At 42.9% G+C, this 24347-nt stretch overlaps 1 protein-coding gene across 1 annotated transcript in view; it reads left to right on the top strand.

The window, feature by feature from the left end:
- The first annotated feature begins 10362 nt into the window (after positions 1-10362).
- Positions 10363-24347, top strand: part of MOB3B (MOB kinase activator 3B) — a 114578-nt gene continuing 100593 nt past the window's right edge. The window contains exons 1-2 of the mRNA XM_036434223.2: positions 10363-10448; positions 11816-12426. Coding sequence (XP_036290116.1) covers positions 12009-12426 — 418 coding nt within the window. The 5' untranslated portion in view covers positions 10363-10448; positions 11816-12008. The remainder of the gene's footprint in view (positions 10449-11815; positions 12427-24347) is intronic.

The following is a 24347-nucleotide window of genomic DNA, read 5'->3' as shown; positions in this document are numbered from 1 at the left end:
CCAGATGGGGAAGGGTCAGAAGTAGGCTGAACAGGGGTAGGCTGAACAGGGGGCAGTCTCAGTGTTTGAAGCTGCTTCCATGGATATGTGGGGGCAGCCAGTTGGGTGGGGTGGGTGAGCCCTCATTATAAATGGGCCTTGGGCCCTCATTAAAAATGGGCCTGAAGGTGGGGTGAAGCATGAGAATAAGGCATGATTCCAACTGTTTGGGAGCAGAGGAAGGGCTACTCATTCAAAGGTCAGGAGAGGCTGCTGGGAGGGGGTGGCCACCCTCCAGACCTTGAAGGCTAAAGGCTGGTGGCAGGTGGTGAGTGAGGAAGGACCAGTGCAGTGGGTGTTGGGAATCCAGGAGATGTCTGATGGGTGGAGCTGTCTGATGGGTAGAGCCATGCCTGAAGGTTCTCAGAGGGCTCTCAGTGGCTGTTGGAGAGGATAGCCTAAGAGTGAGAATCCTGCCTGCTTCGAGCACAGAAGAGAGAATTTCATCAATTTTTATAGAATTGAATTCTGCAAAAGAAAAAGATTATGTTCCTTTTATTTTTATTTTTTAAAAAGGCTTAAAAACCCCACAGGGGGTGAAAAAAACATATATGTATCTGCCCAAATTTCTCACCACCATTTATTAAAGAGACTCTTTTGACTCCATTGTATGCTCTTGCCTCCTTTGTCAAATATTAATTGAGCATAATGGCTTGGGTTGATTTCTGGATTCTCTGTTCTGTTCCATTGTTCTATATGCCTGCTCTTGTGCTAGTACCAGACAGTTTTGAGAATCGTGGCTTGATAACTTGATAATATAGTTTGATATCTGATAATGTGATACCTCCAACTTTGTTCTTCTTTCTCAGGATTGCTGTGGCTGTTCGAGGTCTTTTTTTATTCCAGATGCATTTTTTGGAGAGTTTGTTCTAGATCTTTGAAATATGTCTTAATGGGAATTGCATTGAATCTGTAGATTGCTTTGGGTAGTATGGACATATTAATGATGTTAATACTACCAATCCACAAACAGGGTATGTTCTTCCATTTGCTTATGTCTTCCTCTATCTCTTTTTTTAAATGTGCTAAAGTTTTCTGAGTACAGGGCTTTTACATCCTTAGTTAAGTTTATTCCTAGGTATCTTAATTTTTTTGGTGCTATGGTAAATGGGATTCTTGTTTGTTTGCTTTTTTCTCTTTCTATGGGTTAATTATGGGTGTATAAAAAGGCCATAGATTTATGGGTGTTAATTTTGCATCCTGCTACATTTCCAGCTTCATTTATTAGGTCTAGTAGTTTTTTGATGGAGTCTTTAGGGTTTTCTATGTATAGTATCATGTTATCTGCGAATAAGGACAATTTTACTTCTTTTCCAATTTGGGTGCCTTTTATATCTTATTCTTGCTATGGCTAGCATTCCAGTACTTTATTGAAAAGGAGTGGTGAAAGTGGACATCCTTGTCTTATTCCTGTTCTTAGGGGAAATTATTGTAGTTTCGTTTTTAGCCATTGAGTATGATGTTGGCTCTAAACTAGACCACCATCTTACACCACACACAAAAACAAACTCAAAATGGTTAAAGGACTTGAATGTAAGGTGGGAAACCATAAAAATCTTACAAGAATCTATAGGCAGCAAAATAGTGGACATATGTCTTAGCCATATCTTTATAGACACAGCCAATAGGGCAATGGAGATTAAGGAGAAAATAAACAAATGAGACTACATTAAAGTAAAAAGCTTCTGCACAGCAAAAGAAACCATCAACAAAACAACAAGAAAGACCACTGCAAGGGAAAACATATTTGCCAAAGATATTTCCAATAAGGGTTGAATCTCCAAAATTTACAGAGAACTCATACAACTTAACAAAAGGAAAATAAATGATCCAATCAAAAAATGGTCAAGGGACCTAAATAAACACTTTTTGAAAGAGGACATACAGAAGGCCAAGAGACAAATGAAAACATGCTCTAAGGCACTAATCATCTGAGAGATGCAAATCTAAACGACAATGAAGTACCATCTCACACCTGTCAGAATGGCTATCATCAACAAATCAACAAACAACAAGTGCTGGCAAGGATGCGGAGAAAAAGAAACCCTTGTGCACTGCTGGTGGGAATGCACACTGGTGCAGCCACTGTGGAGAACAGTATGGCGTTTCCTGAAAAAGTTAAAAATGGAACTCCCATTTGACCCAGTAATCCCACTTCTAAGACTATATTCCAAGAAATCAAAAACATCAATCAGAACGGCTATATGCACCCCTCTGTTCATAGCAGCACAATTTACAATAGCTAAGATTTGGAAACAGCCTAAGTGCCCATCAGCAGATGAGTGGATTAAAAACCATGGTACATCTATGGGTACATATGGAATACTATGCCACTATAAAAAAGAAGGAACTTTTACCATTTGCAACAGCGTGGGTGGAACTGGAGAGCATTATGTTAAGTGAAATAAACCAGTGTGATAAAGATAAATATCACATGATCTCACTCACATGTGGGATATAATGATCAACATAGTTTGATGAACAAGAATAGATCAATCTAGAGACAAATGGCAGGGGAATGAGGGTTAGAAAGCAGCCAAAGGATTTGTATGCCTGCATATTAGCATAACCAACAGACACAGACACTGGGGCAGTGGAGGCTTGCCTGGGCTGGGAAGGGGTGGGGGAGGGGGTCAACTGGGGAAAAAGGAGACATATGTAAAACTTTAGACAACTAAATAAAAATAAAAATGAAAGGTTTAACATAAAAATAAAATAAAATAGCTTCCTTTAGACCAAACAACAACAACAACATATATATGGTTTGTGTTGAAGTGATAGTTAAGTAGAGGGCAGTTTGCAGGGCAAGAAGGTGTCAATCTTGCTTAAACATTTAAGAGGTTTATGGAGGGAACACAGGCACAGAGGTTATCAGCTCCAGTCTGCTGTGGGCCTCGCCTCACTTTTCTGGGCTGCTCAGGTGTGGCTGCTTCTATTTTTGTACATTGAGAGGCTGGATTGAATTGAGTGCTTTTCCAGGCTTCTTCTTGCTGTAAAATGCTATCAGGTATGACCTCTCCGTAGGCCTTCCCGCAGTCACTGGGTGGCAGGGTGGTGGCTGGAGGAGAATGAATTTCGTAGCATGGTATTGTGCAGGGTGACTGAGGGCACGGGATAGGGGCCCAGGTGGCTGCTGACACCCAGTGGGAAGGGGTGCAAAGGGGACAAGGGTCAATGCAGCAGAGGCAAGAGCGTGGGGTGGTCACAAACTCACAGACATACTGTTTGCTGTAAAGGAGGCGAAGTAATTCATTTCTTCTCTTATTAGAGGGAAAAAGTTCCCCAAGCTGAATGACCTCCTTTCTAACCCTTTGAGGCATATTTTTAAAACTTATTCTTAAAAAAATAAAAAAAGCACACATGGAGAGGTCTTTATAGCACCATGCAAAGATGTTCCAAAGATCTATCACGGATTTTTAAACATTCTTTTAAAGCTGGGCTTGCTTCTAAGGGAGCTGCCTTTTCAGTGAATGCTGGAAAAGGAAAACGTGTGAGCTGCTTGGTCTGGCCCGGGAGGCACATGGCAGGGGCTGACGCTGCTCTTTGCGTGGTTCTCTCTGCTGCCCGGGGTTTATTTGTCGGTTATGTCTCATCATGATTCCAGGAGCAGGGCCCGCTCAGCTGGAGATGGAACTGTGTGTCTGTGTGGTATTTGGTCAGGAATGATTTGGATACTTAGTTCTCCCACAGAACACGAGCCAGGCCCTGGTTCGGGGTTAGTTCTGCAGTGACGTCTGGGGTGCGATCCGGCCTCACAGGCTGATAGGGCGCTGATGGAGACAGCGAGGCGGGATGGAGACTTAGGCGACCCTGCTAGTGGTTCTCAACCTGTGGTTCGTGACCCACAGGTTGAGAACCACGGCTATAGAGCCTAAGACCATTGGAAAATACAGATGCTTACATTACAATTCAGTAACAGTAGCAAAATTACAGTTATGAAGTAGCAACGAAAGTAATTTTATGCTTGGGAGTCACCACAACACCAGGAACTATACTGACGGGTTAAAGGGTCGAGGCATTAGAGAGGTTGAGAACTACTGCTATAGATTATCGTATAGAAGCCAGGCTGCAGGATATGACCAAGTGCGTGGGCGAAATCTTGAGTCTAGGCTTACCCACCATTTCCGAGGCGGTGCTGGCCAGAGCAGGCTTCCTCTCTTCATAAAGCTGGGGAAGAGCCAACGGCACCCTCCTGCGGGCAGGCACCTCCCAGGAGGGAAGGCTGGCAGCTGAGCATGCCCAGTTGGTTCTTCTCAAATTTACCAACTACATGAGCTTGTTCCTCCACTTGCCCCGAGGCAACCTTAGTAAAAGGACAGAGAAAAGCCAGTCATGGACTTCGGGAAAATTCTTCCTCATAAAAACCAGGAGCGAGGGAATGGGGTTGTCCCTCTAGAGTAGGGGTGTCGAACTCAATCAGGGAAGGGGCCAAAATCTAAAATCCAGCCTAAATCGCGGGCCAAATGGTTTACTGAACAGTCATAAACTGTCATTGTGATGGAAACGCAGCGGAGTGCAGTGATGACAGCGCGGTGTGGGCCACATTGCAAGGCCTGGCGGGATGGATTTGGCCCGCGGGCCTTGTGTTTGACACATGTGCTCTAGAGTCAAGTTTCCAAGCTTTTATACAGTGTGAGAGTCAGGTGTTCGGGTCTTGTGGGAAAGAAGTTAAAGAACCTCCTTGACCATGAAGATAGTTAATAATCTGAGATAACCTGATACAGGAGAAATCAGGGTTAATAAATATAGCACTGGTATTTGCCCACGGTTACTTACGTCATCCCACTCATCCCCCAAACACTGTGATATTCGTGTTAGCACCTTCATTCAACCAAGGAAGGAAGAATCTGAAACAAGAGATCGTGAGTAGCCCAGAGGGTAACTAGGTAAGGGCAGAGTCTGGACTCGGCAGGCAGGGCTGTCTCCAGTTCTCCAGGCGGCCTATCGATTACAGCTACTTGTTTAATTCTATTTTGTTTCAAACCTCTTTTGTAGTTGTTGCGGGCATGTTCAGGAGCGCAGAGAGGATAGCATCATTAATTATTTGTCTCTGTGTTATCCTCTTTGTCCATCTGTTTTCACCTCAGCAGATTGAAAAGCTCCCGGGTAGATGGTTGTCTTCTCTCTCCCGGGAGTTTCTGGGGAAGCAGCCTTCATCCTCCGGCCAGATAGCTAATCAGAAAGTTATTCCTGTTATCTGAACACAGAGACCCCTGCTGAGTCATAGCCTGAGGTATTGTATTAAACGTAAAGCATTTTAAAGTTTAAAACAAGAACTTTTATACTTCCTTCGGAAACGTGTTTGCCCTGGTATATCAAAATTCATGAGATAATATTGCAGTGGGTTTTATTACTTGAAAAAAATGTTGGCATCCCCTCACAATGTTAAGCTAAGTGGGTTATAAATGTAGAGGACCACTGACTCAACATCAAATTACTTGGATTCATATTATTTCCTTTTGCCTGAGAATGAGCAGTCCATCCAAATGAAGCCAGAAGGACGTGCTGATTTTACTCTTTTTCTTCTATCCAGGGCTCCCCTTCCCTATCTCTTGCTTATCAGCACACATTTGTATTGAATTATTTTTCATTACTCATATCATTTCTTGGTGTCATGTCAGAAGTTTGTTTCATTTTTTACTCATCACCCTGTTAATGACTATGTAGTGGTTTTCCAATTGTAAAGTGCTTTCCCTGGCCAAGTCTCTTTAAATTTTCACAATAACCTTGAGAAATAAGTGCCATTACCTTTAAAGAAGTTAAAACTGAAGTTCATGAAGGGTTTCTTATCCAAAGACATAGCCAGTTAGAGTTATTGCCAGGACCTGAATCCAGGTCTTCTGACTAGATCATCAAGGTTCAAGAAACACGTGTCTTTGGGAGTGGCATGTGACTGTGTGCTAGGGCTAGGTCTGTGCCTCTCCCACCCCCTTCGCCAACCCCTTCAGATGTGCCCGAGAAGTTCCCCTGGTGTGTGTGTGTGTGTGTGTGTGTGTGTGTGTGTGTGTGTTAACTACCCAACAGTCTATATGCTTTTTAAAAATATATATATATTTTATTGGATTTTTACAGAGAGAAAGGGAGAGAGCTAGAGAGCTAGAAATGTCGATGAGAGAGAAACATCGACCAGCTGCCTCTTGCACACCCCTGGGGGATGTGCCCACAACCAAGGTACATGCCCTTAACCGGAATCGAACCCGAACCCGGGACCTTTCAGTCCAAAGACCGATGCTCTACCATTGAGCCAAACTGGTTTTGGCTACCCAACAGTCTAAAGAGGCAGTCTTAATTGGGGGTTAAGAGTTTTTGAATCAACTTGACTACTTACTGGTTTTCTTACCTGAGACAAAGTTTTAATCATGATGTACCTCAAGTTTCCCTAAAATGGGGAAAATAATAATGCCCACTCATGCGGTTGTTGTGAAAATTAAAATAAGTAGCAAAATAAATGTGAGTTATTGTCACAGGTAATTAAACTGAATAGAATTTTAAGCATTCTAAGATTCTCGGTGGCTGGTTGGTCTCTCGATAATCTGACTATTAAAACGTGCCTCCTGATATGATCGTAATAATGATAACTGTGATGGCAGCAACCATGTTACTCAGTGCCCACCACGTTCCAGACATCTTGCAGATACCTTCTTGAATGTTCACAGCAGCTCCGCCAATGCTGTGTGTTCAGCTACGTGGCTGTATTGCTTCCAAATCTTGCCTGCAGTTGGTGCCAATTTTACCCACCACTCCCAAGCTTAACACAGTGCCCTTTTGAAAATTAGAACTATATTTTCAGTCTTCTAGCCCATTCTGTACTCTCTTGCAGTGGTTCCAGATGTCATACATAAGTTGCCATAGTGCCAGGGGTAACATTTTCCAGACCCCAAGACTCAAATTCACTTTGAGTGGCTAAGATTAAATAAGTCTGTTGACAGTTACAGGAACTAACTTCCTTGAATTTGAATATTTTTCCTTTAAAGCAAGACTTTTCTGAGAAAGGATTGGCATACCCTGTCTCAAAGAGAAAGAAGGAAATGGTAATTGACAATGCCCTTTCTCCCATATATCAGACAGAGGTTCTGAGTGATAGTACCTGTGCTTGAAAAACTAAAAACACCTTTTTTTTCTACCTTAATTTTTTTTTTTTAATTTAAGCTGTTACATTGTCTTTATCTATAGTGCCCTCCCAACTCTCCATTCTCCTACCTGCCTTAGGTATTGTGTTCTCAAATCATGTGTCTTTTTTTTTAAACACAAAAATATTTTCTAGCCACTCCAAAGATCTGGAAATAATAGGGTAAGTGGTAATTGATTTGGAGTTTTCTATTCTTTGAAAAAATTATTAAAATAATTAGTATGTCTTTCATAAATTATAAGTAGGTTAACTGAGCATTTATCTTAAAATAATTCTGCCTTCATTATTTATTTTTAAAACTGTGGTAACATTGGACCATCCTATCCACATGTGGATCAAAAGTTTGCCATCTTCCTTATTACTGGGAATCCAAGCCAGTCTCTTGGCCTTAGGAAGGCCTTTATTTAAGAGAACTTTATGTTCTTTAAGAGAACATTTTTTTAAAAAAATCTGTGTTTCCTTCAGTAGAACATGAGTAGGTAGTGAATTAAACCACATCAAATAAATCGCACCCTTTTCTATCCTTCCATTTTTTGTCACCACAGTGTCTTCTTCCGAAAGGCAGTGTTGAGTTTGTGAAAGGGAGAATCCTGTGGGTCTGTGATGTAGACACCTGTGCCCTGAGCACTCCTTCCTGATGCTGCTGCTGCACTGTGCAAGGTGGAATGCCATGTTTGTAACTTTGGAATATTTACTCATATTTTTAATGCTAACATGTCCTACTAAATAAATATGTAAATGAAACAGTGAGAATACAACTCGAATGGACGTTGAAGAGCAAGAAGATGATGGGGGAGTGAAGGTCATGTGACAAACTTCTTAGGGCTGCACCTGTTTGTCCTGATTTCATCTGTGTTAAGAAATAACATGGACTTCTTAAAGCTCTTCAATCATGGCTGTCTTTCAAGGTTAAAGTGAGGCCGTAATATTTCTGCTAATTAATCTAGAATATGACCAAGTTGAGGAGGTAAGTTAGTTAGTTGGACACACACACAAAAAAAAATTGCAAGGCTGTTTCTTAGGCAGGAATCTCCAATTTGGGGATTGTCTTGTGAGCAAAGGTAGTGCCTAATAAGTAGGCAGGAGTAAAACGGTACATAAATGTTAATAGAATCACATTTTTATGCACATCCTTTTTTTTTTTTTTTAATACATTTTATTGATTTTACATAGAGAGGAATTGAGAGGGATAGAGAGTTAGAAACGTCAATGAGAGAGAAACATCGACCAGCTGCCTCTTGCACACCCCCTACTGGGGATGTGCCCGAAACCAATGTACATGCCCTTGACCGGAATCAAACCTGGGACCTTTTAGTCCGCAGGCTGACGCTCTATCCACTGAGCCAAACCAGTTTTGGCTATGTACATCCTTTTAAAAAATATTCTTTATTGTTTAAAGTATTACATATAATATTATATATTTCTCCCTTTTCCCCCATTGACCTCTCGCCAGCCTCCCCATCCTTCTACCCTTCTCCTTTCCCTGCCTCTTGCTTCCCTCTGAAGTTTGATAGGCTCTTCGATGCTTCTCTAGCTCTGGCTCTATTTTTGTTCATCAGTTTATGTTGCTCATTATATTCCACAAATGAGTGAAATCATGTGATACTTATTTTCTCTGACTGGCTTGTTTCACTTAGCATCATGCTCTCCATGTCCTTTCAAGTTTTCCGAATGATAAGAGTTCTATTCTTTTTTACAGCAGCATTAGTATTCCGTTGTAGGCAAATCCCTTATTGGATCCTGGGAAAGTCAGATGTTCATTTTATTCACACACAGATACTTTAAAATATAAAACCTATTTTTATTCAATATTAGGGGTATGAGAAGAAGGTTCTACAGACTGTTCCAGCCATAAAGAGAAAAATATAGTGGGAAGAGGGCACATCAGACTAGTGATTCTTCAATTGTGAAGGGATGGAAATTTCAGGTAACTGGAGAGGAATGACACATTTGAAAGAGACGTTGGAGATGTCTAGATCTTTTAGGAAGGGACACTTCAGAGTAGCCCAAGAGCTCGGCTTACAGGTTGAGATAGAGCCATTCATTCGGCAACCATTCAGTGAAAGTGGCTCTGTACCTGGCACCACCATTGCCCCTGGAGCTCCAGCAATGGGGCTCTAGGTAGGTCCCTCAGGTGGGGTACTTCTGGGGCATTTCTCTTATGGCCTTCCTGTAGGGAGTTGCCTTGTCAGCTGGTCTTGCCAGGAGGAATCCTTCATCTGACAGATGCAATATTGATCCTCTTTCTTCCCAGCTAATATCAGCATCAGACTCTTTCCTCTCTGTCCTGCCCACCCTTCTGTGCCATCAAGGTCTCTTGAGAGAAGATGGATCTCTCAGGACTGAATGGGAGATTTGTTTTATTTCTCCCTTATCCTTGGCAAGGACTCTCGTTTTTTTGTTTTGTTTTGTTTTGTTTTGTTTTTAACAAATAAGACAGAATATATCAATAGGAAAAGAAAAATAAGCATTTTCCTTGCCAGTGTTGCTTAGTTACCTTGTCAACATTCCCATACTGCCCAGCTAAATTCTCCCTGCATATTTTTATAGTGCACATCATGTTTTATTGCTATAATTGATCTATTAAGCAGAAAATATGGAGAACATATGGAGCTCCTGTCCATTTTATGCTGTTTATTTGGATTTCCATGTTTCTCTTTCCACAAGACCTCATTCCTTATCATCTTTTTTTTCATTCTAACCTTAGTAGCAATGGGAAGGAATCGCATCGCTATCTATATTGGTGCTTTTAGCTTTGTAGTTTAAAAAGCAAAACCCAACAGGCTAACTTCAAAACTAGACATCACACTGTGGATTTTTCAAAGGAAGGGACCAAGTTTTTAGTTGCTCTGTGTTCTTTCTGCCTTAGCCCTATGTCTGCCACATAAAAGGCCTTTAGTAAATGTTTATTGCTTAAAAGAACAATTGGTTTTACATATTTATTGAGAACTAGCATTGTAGTGGGTGCTATTCATAATACAGAATGTGCTTATAGTTTCTATCCAGGGAGCAAAACTTATGACTTGTTCTTTTCTTCCTGGAGACAACAAGGACAGAGAATAATGACTGTTACTGCCAACACTACATTTTATTTAGTGCGAGTAGCTTTTCTGCACGAGGCTGTAGCAGAAGCAGTATCAGCAGCCACTTTCCATCTGGTATTTATGAAAAGGTATTCACTGGGAATCTCTTTGCTTCAGGGTGCTGTGCTGTCCAAATCAATCAAGATCAAAATACCCGGTCATTGTCACCATCTGTCAAGGCCATTGTATTCAAAACAGTGAAGTCTCTGGGTCATTCTCTTTCTCACACACACACACACACATATGCAAACTCAACTGAAAACTGTGTTTATGATGCCAAGAAAACACCAACTGAAAGTTTATTTAATCATCTCTTTCCCCAGCCAGCCAGGCTCCCCTTCAACTCAGTGTGCCTCAAAGCATATATTTCTTAGATTTTATTAAAATGCAGACTTAGATCTACTAAGTCTGGGAGGAGGCCCAAGAGTCTGCATTTCTAATAAGATCCCTTAGTAAGATCAGGGCTAGATAATTAAAGCATCATCCATGGACCAGTATCGTAGTCGGCAAACTGTAGCTCGTGAGCCACTTGGCCCCTTGAGTATGGCTATTCCACTAAATACCACGGCCTGGGCAGATCTATTTTGAAGAAGTGGCGTTAGAAGAAGATTAAGTTTAAAAAATTTGTCTCTCAAAAGAAATTTCAATCATACTATTGATATTTGGCTCTGTTGACTAATGAGTTTGCCGACCACTGGACCAGTAGATTGGGCACCATCAGGGAGCTTGTTAGAAATGCAGATTCTGCACTGGCTGGTTTACTCGGTGGTTAGAATGCCTGCCTGTGCACCGAAGGGTCTCGGGTTTGATTCTGAGTCAAAGGCATGAACATGGTTGCAGGTTCTATCCCTGGCCCTGATTGGGGCATGTGCCAGGGGCAACCAATTGATGTGTCTCTCTCATATCAACTTCTCTCTCTCTCTCTCTCCTGTCTCTTCCCCCATCCCCTTCCTCTCAATCTCTCTAAAAATCAGAGGAAAAAATATCCTCGGGTGGAGGGGTGAAGATGAACAAAACAACAAAAAGAAAGAAATGCAGATTCTTAGGTGCCATCTCAGACATATTGGGTCAGAACCAGGGTTTTAACAAGATCCCACATTAACATTTGAGAAGCATTGCTCTAACCATTTACTATGCCTATAATATAAGTTATAGGCAGGAGTCCTGATGGGGCTCTGGGTTGGAAAATAAGGCAGATAGACTTCCTGTTCCCATTTCAAAACTCTTGTGTACCCCTCTCCCAGTGGCACCGGATAAAGGCACAGACAGATGTCTCTTTGTTTAGTCATTCAGTGGCTTGATGAATTTGTTATCTATCTTGACTACCGTGTTCATCCGTAACACCTTGGAGAGATCCCTTGGGCCTATGATCACACAAGGAGGAGTAACCAGAGATTTGACCAAGATCACGAATACGGATTCCCAGGGTTTTGGCTTAACCTGCACATCCATATTGTCTGGATGGAAGTGGGCACAGCGAAATGCAAAATGGAAATCTGGTCTAAGCCTTTGTCATTTCTTAAATGGATCCTGGGCACTTATGAGACTCTTTTTTCTCCTTTAGGAAGAAACATGAGCTTCCCCCGGAAATCACTCGAGAGGAAGATGGAAGGGGCCATTTAACATAGAAGCTGCAGGCCGCAAGACTGGGGCCAGAGGGCTGGCAGTGGAAAACTCTGTTGGGTTGTGACCTCTCGCTGGGAAGTTCCAGGTGCTTTTTTGCTTCCTGCAAAACCAAGGACGAGAAGGAGAAGACCATGTCCATAGCTCTGAAGCAGGTGTTCAACAAGGACAAGACCTTCCGGCCCAAGAGGAAATTCGAACCTGGCACCCAGAGGTTTGAGCTCCACAAACGGGCTCAGGCGTCCCTCAACTCAGGCGTGGACCTGAAGGCGGCAGTGCAGCTGCCCAGTGGGGAGGACCAGAACGACTGGGTGGCCGTGCACGTGGTGGACTTCTTCAATCGGATCAACCTCATCTATGGCACCATCTGCGAGTTCTGCACCGAGAGGACCTGCCCTGTGATGTCGGGGGGCCCCAAATACGAGTATCGGTGGCAGGATGACCTCAAGTACAAGAAGCCGACCGCACTGCCCGCTCCCCAGTACATGAACCTCCTGATGGATTGGATTGAGGTCCAGATCAACAACGAAGACATCTTTCCAACATGCGTGGGTAAGTCCGTGGCCAGCTCCTTGGTTGTTTTGTCACATCCCACCTGAGCTCAGAAGGTGTGCTGAGGCTCCTTCCAGGACTGCCTTTGAACATTGCATACCACACCTCATCTATTGGTGTTTCCCCAGATTCTGTCTCTCGCACACCTGCAGTTTCTTTTTCTATATCTAAGAACCCCATTGAAATTTTGAAAAATACCATTTGTGGAGCAATAATTTCATGGACCTCAATCATGAAATTACGCCTATCACAAGCTGGGGAACATTGTCTTGGTGAAATGTTAGATTTGATCTTGCTGGCTTCCTTAGGACTTGACTCTAACCCTACCCAGTCATTCTGGTAAGGTTCTTATTATTTACTAATTAACTAGTTAAAGTTACATGATCTCTGGTGCAGTTATTGGTATTTACCTCTCGGGTTAAGAAATCCTAATGGGAGAATCCATGGATTTGTGTGGGGACCAATTCAACAAGGGTTTAACATTCTGGGAAAATAAAGATCCTGTCATTCTGTTCTTTCCTCTCCTGATCACAGGTTATTTATATCCCAGGTTATGCTGTCAACTCTGGACCCTTGTGCAGTTGCTAGACTCACCAGGACACTTGAAATACAAATGCTTTTGTTTCCCTTGTGCTCTGAGTTATAAAACTCTTCCAGGGGAGAGTTTTTACCCCTTGTATTTATTTCTTTATGCTGCTGTTTCCATGCACTTGACGGGCCGAATTTAAAAATCAGGATTTTTACGCCCAAGGTTCAACAGGAAAAAAAAATCTCCTTACTTCCATTGTCATATCTCCAGTGTCCAGCTAGCCTGGTGCCTAGAAACCCCTGCAGGCACTTAGGAAATATTTGTGGAATGACTGAAAAAATACTTGTGCTGTTAGAAAGTATTATTTAAAAGCTCTGAAATGGTTGGCGGATAAAAGAAGCGTTGAAATGCATTGCTGAAATCACTTCTCCTTGGGATGTGTGTGTCCCCATGTGGCGTATGGAAAACTTGAGGTGGGGTGTATGGAAGTAATTAAGTTAATATTACAAGAAAGTGCATAAATTGATTAAGGCAGTGTGTACATCTTGAAATATTCAGCACACAAACCAGTTTGCTCAGAATCACGGTGTTGCCTTGACTTGTGCAGTCCCCTCATGCTCTTTCTCTCCGCTGCACCTTGTTAAGGAAGGAGGTTGGGCGCGGCATGCAAAAGCTTCCTCACCAGAGTAGGAGGAAGAGGGCAGATTCCAACCCCTCTGGCCAGCCATCTAATAGGCACTCCAGTGGGCGAGAATCTCTTAGGCTCATGTCTTTTTTGCACTTTCTTTGACAGTCAGAGGCTCCTTTTGTTGCTGGGAAGATTTTTTCTTTTCTAAAAGCATCACCAGCCATTGAGCACATGCTAGCAATCAAGGTAAATAAATGTGGGCCAGGAGACCTCCTCTTTGTCCTTTCCCTTCTGTTCCTGCTCCCTGATGCTTTGAACTCCGAGCATTTCTGCTCTTGCTGGCAGCTGTGGCTACTACTGGAGTGGGTGACTAGAAACCACATCAGGGCCAAGGTGTGTTACTTGAGGATGAGGAAATTCCCAGAGGTGGTTTTAGACTTTGCTCGGAGGAAATCAGAGTAATTGACTTTGCTATCTTTTTCTAGACATCTTTTTTTTTTTTAGCCATTCACTTGGTTTGGGGGGCATAGTCTCCTCATCAGATTCCTTCTCAATTTATGCTCCACAGTTCACCATTGTTCTGGGAGATTTTAATAGGTGCACCATGATTTTTCCACATGAAAAGATGTTTGGGAAGTGCTGAGTGAAATTGATTTCTTTATTGCAGGACTTTTAATATGCTAATATGCATTCTAAATATCCAAGAAAGGAAAAATACTTTAGTATGTGGTATTTCCTAATTTGAACCTGCTGGCTATTTTTTTTTTTTTTTAATGAAACATCATTATTATCTTTTGGGAAATGTTGATTTATATAAATTAGAGTTGTCAGACTTTTGTTTGTATCAGAATTACTTGGGGCTTCTGTTAAAAAAATATAAATTCCCTGTTTGTTTGTTTTTCTTAACAACTAAATTGTTAAGAAAACCTAAGAATTTGCACTTTTAATAAGAACCCAGCACTCTATCCTCTGTTTATTATAACCACCCAGAATGCTTTTAGTTCCCCAGAAAATGTGTGTTTCTTACCTCTCTGGTTTTATCCACACTGTTCTCTTTTTCTGGATTCACCATCTTCTCTTGCATCCTTGATATTATGTCTTCTTCCACAATTGAGTGTAAGCCCCTTACAGTTATGGAATATGTCTTATTCATTTGACTGCCCCAGCACTAATTCAGTCTTGGTGCCTTGTAAGTTGTTGAATGGGTGGGTGGGAGGATGGAATGATGGATGGACAGACAGAAGGAAGGAAGGAAAAATAATTTTTCTAAAGTCCCAACATGTCTACATATGTTGCTGGTGATCAAAGTGAAGTTAAGCAAATGTCTCTGAATCTCTTTAGTATCATCCTGGGTATTTTGTGTACCTTGCCTCCACAAAGTTTAATTTTCCCTGTTTAACTTTTCCAAGGTGAAAAGTTAGGGCTCAGTAAAAACAACCACCATCCACCATCACCCTGAGGGTCTTCATGATTTGCTCTCAGACCATATTTTGCTACTTTTTGAAATAACTTATCTTCAGGAGCCACTTTCTTTGTTGGAATTCACTTCCTTCTCTTCTTCCTCCTCCCTATTCCAGCCTACTTTTCTTCTTTTTGATCTTTGTGCTGCTATGAGTCATCATTAGCATGAAATTGATGGAGACACCTGTCAGGATAGAGCAAAAGAAGAATTCTCAGCCAACAGCAAACCCTGGGTGGATGAGAAACGGGGACTTCTGCTTAGCATTACAGCTTTGAATCCCAGGCATACTTTCTGGAGTGTGGAAGGGGCTCCAACTTCGCCTCCTCCCCACTGTGATCCAAGGAAATGGAACCGGAAAATGCTGACAGATGTGAAGGCTTTGCCCTTCATTAGGTATTAAAGGATATAAACAGCTGTTGATCAGTACCATTGAAATATGGAGGAAAGAAACGCTTTCATCTGTTCCTAGATTCCAGGGTAACCAGGAGACCCGGGCTGTTTCAGAAGTTGAGCTTTCTCAGTTGGGGAAATACCAAGCAGATGTGGCTCCCTTGTGAACCATAGTCTCCTGCACTTTCCTTGATCCTCTCCAGCTTCCTTTGTTAAAAAGCCAACAGATGTCCCCATTAAAGCTCCTAAGGTAGCAGTAACTTCAGAAGCAAGGCCATCCCCTCTTCGATTGTATCCCCATCCGCTTTTAAATATAATGACAGAAAATAGGAAGCCTACAGAGCCGCAACCTTTTTTTCCTGTTATCTGTCTCCTTATAATAATGTTTATGTCCTAGTCCTCAGCTTCCCGTTTTTTCTATTATGTAATAGAATTTACTATCTTAGATTTGACACGCAGAAAAAAAATGAGTAGAAAACTTAGAGCTCCTCCAACTCATGTTTTAAAAAAGTCTTTGAACGTGGAGCAAAAAGAACATTTAAAAAAATAATTACATGATCTCACCTACCTCTGTGGTTTTAGGATAAATGGGTGTCAAAAAGGAAAGATCAGGGAGAGGAAGGGAAGGAGCGAGGAAGAGAATTCATATTTATTGAGTCTGCTAAGTGCCAGGCACTATTTTTCTTAATTCTTATAATAACTCAATGAATTAAATATCTCAGTTTACCAATGAGCAAGCTGATATTTAAACAAGCTAAGGGGCTTTCCAGCTTTACAGCTGATAAGTCATTCACAAGTCAGCATTGTAGCTCAGAAGTGTCTTGCCAAAAATCGATGCCTTTGTCCACTACCATTCACAGTATGTTTGTTATTTTGTAAAATTTCCTGCTCATAACTGAAGACTTCAGTGGTTTTAGGAGGTTGTCTAGGATGGAGACAATGTCAGAAAACCCAGTTTTTAATATTTTAGATTTGCCTTTCTTTTATTTTATTTATTTATTTATTTATTTTTTTACAGAGAGGAGGAGAGAGGGATAGAGAGTTAGAACCGTCGATGAGAGAGAAACATCGACCAGCTGCCTCTTGTACACCCCCTACCGGGGATGTGCCCGCAACCAATGTACTCAATACATGCCCTTGACCGGAATCGAACCTGGGACCTTTCAATCTGCAGGCTGACGTTCTACCACTGAGTCAAACCGGTTTCGGCTAGAAAACCCAGTTTTTGCGTTTTTAAAGAAAAGTCTTGGTTTTGATTTTGTTCTCTCCTAATTACCTCCAGCATGCCTGAGGAGTTTACGACCATTATAGCTGTTCCCATGTCGCATCCCAAGATTGGACAGAGGATGACATAGCCCATAAAAGGCTTTGTGAGCTCATGACTACCCTTACCACCTTTTGGTCATTCATTCATTCATTCATTCATTCATGTTTGTAGAGCACCGGCTTGGAAGCCAGTTCTATTTAGGCTCCAAGAGAGCAAGGCAGAGATCCTGTCCTTGAGCAGCCTCCCTCATGTCCAGAAAGTCTAGTTGCTCCAAATTGCTCTGCACGTTTTCCAGCATGAGTAGTTTGTTCAGCAGCCAAGTGCATAGTGGAAAGAGTTGCATCCCTCTGGCAACTTTTCTCATGAGCCTACAGCTGAGTTTCATCTTCTCTCAAAATATTGTGGCAGGAAACACGAGACCAGAAAACCGTTCATAGCCATGAGCTTTTCAGTCATGGGCTGTCGGAGAACTGAGTTTATAATGGGCTTTTAAATTTTAGCTTAGCATTTTCTATTGCATGTTTCCCTCATGGTATTTTAATTTTGAAAGAAATGTATGTAATACTGGTAAGACAGAATGTACATCAACAAAATAGACTTCCAGTGTGGTAGACCCAGCACTAGGCTTGTGCACAGAGACCTGGAGGAGGTCAGCTAGCTCTGCATTGCAGATGCTTGCGACACTGGTACAGCCTCTGAGCCAGCATTTCTCTCTTAGTCAACTACAGATTATAATTCTGATCTCACAGGGCTGTTGTAAAGATTAAATGAGGCAGTGTGAGTAAAAACTCATGGCTCAGAGCCATCAGCACCCAGAAGAGGTGCTGAAAAACAAATGTTAGTCAACTCTCCGCATACATTTCTACATAGTTATTAACCAGAACGCATGTAGACCACTAAATGATTTCTGAACAGCACCCCAGAAGAACAAAATGGGTTGTAAAAGACTCATTAAGATTTTTAAAAATTATCCATCTTCATTGCTGAATCATCATGATGAGATTATAAATACTTCAGGTTTTCATCACTCAGAGACTTGGGGAAATTCCAATGTTATTAGGAATTAGACCAAATCCTGGTTTTAGAGATGAGCACCTAACTTTTAAGAGTGAAAGCCTGGATGAAGCTTTTTGCTTGGTTTACAGAAGACTGAGTATTAAATCTGCTCATGTCCAGTGCCAAACCAGCAGGTTAGCTGGAAAAGTGGGGAGAGAGCCCACTAGTCACCTCTAGGGCATGTCACTCATTAAAATCATTGTTGGCCAAGGTGACCTGGATTGGACCTCTCTAGAGGACGGGAAACGGTTTCTCAGACAACTCCAGGCACGGAGCCCCAAGGTAGCCCTGTGAACTGGCGAGTTTTCCCAAGGCTTTGCAGATGTGGTTTGCCTTTGGGATCCGAGACACTGACTCCCTAAGAATTTACTGGTTGGGAGGGTATAATCATAATGCTGCCATTTTCTGAACATGCACTCCCTAAACGCTATGGCTACATGATGCCATTTAATCTGTAAAACAACACGGTTGAGGCAGGTAGTCTGATTTCCATTTCACAGGTGGAAAAGAGTAAGTACCATGCCCAGGGTCACACAGGCCCAGCTAGGACTCAGAGCCAAGGCCACCCAGCTTCATAGTTCCTGCCCGGCCCTCCTCCAGCATCTCCTGCCTATGATGTTCTTGCCCCAGAATCAACAGTTCTTCCTCCGTCCTGTTGCCTCCAATGGTTAGCCCTCTCTAAGCAATGTGGTCAGACAAACCCATCAGTCACAGCAAGGGTCATGGAAAGCAACAGGCCCTGCATCCGAGGGAAACTGTATCGGGTCCTTACTGACAGCAACTCTGAGGTTCTGCGTTTTGTTTTTTTTCACATCTTGCCTCTCTAGATCCTGATGCTAGTCACATTTGTCCAGCTGTCTTTTCATAGAAGACATGCAGAGACAGCTGAATCCCCTCTTCCCCACCCCCACCAGCTGCTGGAGATGGTCTACTGGGATGATCACAGTTCCCCGCCCCCACCTTGTTACCCCAATGCCGGGTGACTTGGTGGCTGAGTTAACAGTGTAAAATAGCCACCCCCACTCAACAGATCCCAAGAGATGCCTCTGAGCAATGGTGAGGGTGTCCGTGTGCTAAGAAGCAGAGAGGAAGGGGAGTGGAGGCAGGGAGCCCAGAGGGCCCAGACGAGGCTGCCCCGCACGCTAAGGCTGATTACCTGCTGTCGGACCTGCACTGCATTCTCCATTACCCGGGCCATGTAATTTTAACAAGCCACATCTCAGGTGACAGGTTGTTACATCTCAGCATTAGCTGGACAGGGACACGGGATATGTGATAGTCCGTGGAGAGCAGAGATAAAAACAAAGGCTGGGATGGGCACCTGCTGCTCTTACAACCTTGGTGGCTGTAGATGCGCGGCCCATCCTCAGCCCAGGGAGGCTGCACTTGTGGGCGTCAGTGCTGCATGGAGAGGCATCGCCACATGGGAAGGAGGTGGAAATGCATCCAGAAGCCTGGAAGTGCAACGGGAGGAAGAGAGAGGACCAAACCAGAACTCTTGCCCCGACCAGAATATGGAGTTGGACAGACGGTTGTGTAAGCCACTGGAAGTAGGGGTGATGTCCCCAAGAGCACACGGGAGTTGTTACCAATGTCCCGACCGAGTTCTAAAGAGAGCATGGGTTTTTGCTTTCTGAGCAGAGCGTATCAGCAGGGCCCTGATACCATAGCCTTTTCACTCTGCCTTCCTGCTAGATGGAGCGTCTAGATACCGAAATAACTTTTGGATAGAGGCCGCATGGTTCACCTGCCCTAGCCTTCCATGTGTAGAAAGTGGTTCACAAGCTTTTCCTTTAAAACACCTGTGAGGCCTCTGACGATGCTTTCCTGGTGCTTTATCTTTGAAAATTCATGTTAATTTCATATTCTAAACTATAATTCTATCCATGTTTTCTGTCACATAATTATTCTTTCCCCAAGTCTTTGTCAGGTAAAGTGGGTGCTCTGGGAAGATGAGCCAGTTTGGGAAGGAGGGGTGGTAACAAGAAACAGACCTGAGTTTGATTCCCAGTTATCAACTTCCAATAGCAAGTTTTCGGTCTCTCTAACCTGGTTGCTTGTCTATAAAATGCATGGCAAAATATTTATTCAATAAGGATTGTCACTACTCCTATATAATAAAGAGCTAATATGCTAATTAGACCGAACTGCAGAACAATGTCCAGACAACCTTCCTAAAGAAGCCAGGGCTGCGAGGGGCTGTGAGGGCCAAGCCCCTTGCACGATTTTCGTGCATCAGGCCTCTAATCTATAATAATAAAAGTATAATATGCTAATTAGACATGACATTCTTTTAGATGACCTTCTAGACAAAGCTGGGGCTTGCGACAGAAGCCTGGGTCCCGGGTGCAGGCTGCTGGGGGAAGGAAGGCCTACTCTTGCACGAATTTCATGCATTGCACTTCTAGTGTAAAATAGCATGCTACATTTAAACACTTATCACAACTTATCCAATGTTAGCTCCCTCAATATCACACAGAAATAGACTGGTCAGGTGAGAAAGGAAAGAGACTGGGATGAAAATCCATCATTACATGAAACATTTGGCTATGGAGTCGATAATGCATGTTCCTTCATCTTTGCTACATTTTGTGGAACCAGCTAAGAAACAGGTAAACATTCATGGGATGAGATTAACTGTGTGGCCTTGACCGCCAACCAGAACCAGGAATGGGTCCACAAGAGACCTGCAGGTGTTTCTCAGGCAAAGCCCGTGGCCCACATGTGTCCTGCATGAAGCGTTCCACCTTCTTGTTTCTGCCACAGAATGTAGCACCCAGCCTAACACTGCGCTGAGAGGACCTGTGGCGAGTGGATCACCACCATGTGTGTGCGAATTGAACCACCGGTTCCACAGGTCAGCTGCAGGACAGGGTGCTCCTGAAAAGTGGAGGCCGTTCAATGTTTTTGTCACTTGGCTACGATGTTCATTTCTCAGAGAGAGTTCAGTAAAGCAAGATTGGCAAAGGGTCCCTTCCTATGTGAATACCTCTTTAATGAAATAAAAGAGTACAAACTGAAGTTGTTAGCTGTGGCTTAGGAAAAGGAAAAAAAAAATCTTTTTTCAAAGGAAGCCATAGGTTTTTGGTGTCTCGACTTCATTAAGCCCAGGATCCCAGGGCTGGAGAGAAGGGGTGATGCAGGGAAGAAACTCCAGCCAGTAGTCAGGTGTTTGTTTTGTTGCCCACTGTGCCATGCTCTCCGGAATCCGCCAGCAGGGACAGGCTCCTTGGCTTCCAGTGCACTGCAGTGAGGGAGCCCCTCACCCGTGGGCAGCACAGTGGAGCGTCAGCCTCTGGGGACCCCCCAGCAATTACTTGTGGATGACTACCTTCAGCATCACCTGATGGCCTGACCCAGCCAGGGCCTCCTCCCATGGCCAGCAGGAGCCGACTGAAGAAAACTGTTGGAGATTGAGGACTTCCCTGCCGTGGCCCTCAGATAAATCGTTTCTATGTGACCATCCCAAGTGGGAAAAAAAAGCCTGCGGCTCAGATCGTCGGTCTTCCTGTGCCATGGGAGAGAAATATGAGCAAGTATGTTAATTACAGGCACCAAGTCCCGTGGGAAACAATCCATAGGCATTGGCTTTGTTTTTGTTTTGCAAAAATAGGGTGCAGGTAAGGGCTCGTCTTCAGTGCAGGTTCAAATCTGTTCCTTTCCTGCCAGCTGCATGATCCCAGCCACCCGGAGCCTTTCTGAGCCCGCCGTCTACTGCTCTGGGGGGAATAAGGATAATGTCCACTTTGAAAGGCTTTGAGAATTAAGTGTCATAACGCATAGGAAGTTCTTAGCGAGTTCCCGGCAGAGGATTAAGTCTGAATACATTTGATTTTTCTTTCCTTTCCACAGCAATGAGGAAGGGAAGACCTCTGATTTATTGCAGCTTGTCATGCTCGATTACATAGAATTTCTCCTGCAGTATCCTCTGCACGTTTTTCCCCCCAACTGAAGTAAACATTGAGAAAAGCGATGGATTGTGTCATAATTACAGTAGCTATCCTGGAAAAAATAACTCCCATGTCCATTAGAATCTCAGCTAATAATGAAAACTTTAACACCAGCTGAAAGCAATAGATTTACTTTTTCTGTAAGGAAGGCAGCAGTTACTAATAATAATGTTAATACACTAATAATAATGTTAACTTCGTTTTCCTATTCCAGCTGAGCAGAGTGCTAGGTTCTTTATGTGTGTTTGCTAATCCTCACAGCAGCGCTGGCTGCCATTCTTACCCCTGTTTTCACATGAGGAAGCTGAGATAAGTTTCTCCCCACAAAGGGTGGGGAGAGCCCAAAGGGAAGCTGGGATGGTGAAGCAATCAGAGTGCAAACCACTGCACCACAGGATCAGACACACAGAGGAGAAGCCAGGGCTATCAGCAGATGGGAGCATGGAGGAGAGGCTGAGACCGAAGGAGAGAGAGGCAGAGAAACTGGGCTTTGCTCTCCTCTAAGCTCCTGCCAGTGCTTCCCATTGCTTTGGGCAAAGGATCTGCTTTGTTTTTGTTTTGCCCTGGGAAATGCATGTTGCAGAGGAAGGGTAGGGAATGCACCTGAGATCTGGTAGGCAAACGACTGGCATATGAAGAACACAGATGAATAAAAATGTATAATTTTTGGTAGTGATAAACTCCATGAAGACAATTAAAATTGGGAAAGGGAATCAGGATACTGTAAGATTTATTTTAAATCCTTACCTGAGGATATGTTCATTGATTTGAGAGAGAAAAACATGGATGTGAGAAAGATCGGTTGGCTACCTCCCATACCTGCCCTGACCTGGGATGGAGCCTGCACTCCAGAGGATGGAATGGGAGAATGCTCCAGCCAGCTGAGCCCCCCCGGCCAGGTGGGATGCTGTAAGATTTAAATGGGATCGACGTAAAACAAAGGTTCTCATTTTATTTTTGTTCCTCAAACCCCTTCATACTAAAAAAATACCGAAAATCTCAAAGCTTTTTTTTTTTTAACATGGGTTATATCTATTAAGAGTCACCATATTAGAAATTAAAACTATAAATATTTTAAAGTATTACTAATTAATTCATTGAAAAAATACTAATAAACCCATCACAGAGTAACATAAACATATTGTTTTAATAAAAAAAACAACAACTATATTTCCCAAAGCAAACAAAAAACTGAGGACAGGAGTGGCATTGTTTTGGTTTCTGCAAATCTTTTTAATGTCTGTTAACTAGAAAACACCTGGACTCTCTTATGTGCTCCTGAATTTTCATCTGTTGTGATGTGTGTTTTAAGTTTAAGTCTGGGTTCATATAGACATGCAGTTGTGTGCCCCTGAACGGGCTCCCAAGGCTCCCTAAAATACTTTTGAGACTTACTGCTATAGCTAAAGCAATGGGGAGGCCAGTCCTGGGCACCTAGGGCTCACTTGGCACTTTTAGTTGAATAAACACAAATTAAGATCATATTGAGAGTTTCACAGTGTCCTTCGTGATAAATGGAGACATTGGTGAGACCTTGGTAGCAGAAACCAGTTAGACAACACCGTTGTTAGGGCCCCATTGATCCGTTGGACAGAGCACAAACCACTCTGGTGTTTACCCTGCGGTACTGATGGCTTTTAACCTCAGTGTTCATAGTCATGCAGTTTCCTTATCGCAGACTTTATTTTTTAATATATTTTATTGATTTTTTACAGAGAGGAAGGGAGAGGGATAGAGTTAGAAACACCGATTAAAGAGAATCATTGACCAGCTGCCTCCTATACACCCCCTATTGGGGATGTGCCCGAAACCAAGGTACAAGCTCTTGACCAGAGTCGAACCTGGGAACGTTCAGTCCACAGGCCGACGCTCTATCCACTGAGCCAAACCAGTTAGGACTATCACAGACTTTTGTAAGACCACCAAAAGATGCTAATTAGTGTTGGAAAAATGCACCCTCTGATTTCCTTAACACTATGTTCACTCTAACCCAATGAGCTCATTCAGACTACATGCTTAAAAGTCCTTGATGTGCACATAAGAAGTATTTTAAAATTTGAATGGGATTGCTGTAATATAATTTTTATGTCGTGCACTACAGTAGAGGGTGGTAGACCACCACCAGTTGTTTAACTTGCAAATGATATGTAACAGTATTCAAGTTTAGGACAGCTTTCTATCTGGGTTAGAAAGGTTATGCATTTCTTTTCACCATCAATTGATACACATTCTTATAGGATATCATAGCCAAGACCTAAGTCATGTTGTAAGGTAGAAAAAAAATTGATCAAATAATTTAGAAAGTATTGATCCATTTGGATTATCTGTGTCCCTGCTCTTTATACCAGCATAGGTAGTTAAATTCAGCTTTTACCGAGTCTCATGACAAGGCCTACTGTGATGGAGAAAACCTCCAGTCAGCTTTCGATGGGCATGGCCACATGACTGCAACCGGCAAATGGGCAGATAGGAGCTACCATCTGTGGACAGACTACTCTGAGTGGCATAATAATCTGGTATATATTAAAGGTATTAGAGGCTTGGTGCATGAATTCCTGCATGGGTGGGGGGTCCGGCCAGCCTGGCCAGGGGGTGGGGACATGGGCAGTTGGCCAATCTGCCTGCTGGTCAAACTCCTG

This window comes from Pipistrellus kuhlii, unplaced genomic scaffold (assembly GCF_014108245.1).
Source record: "Pipistrellus kuhlii isolate mPipKuh1 unplaced genomic scaffold, mPipKuh1.p scaffold_m20_p_12, whole genome shotgun sequence".
NCBI classification, from domain to species: domain Eukaryota; kingdom Metazoa; phylum Chordata; class Mammalia; order Chiroptera; family Vespertilionidae; genus Pipistrellus; species Pipistrellus kuhlii.
Note: the sequence above shows the minus strand (reverse complement) of the source record. Positions and strands in the feature narration are given on the sequence as shown.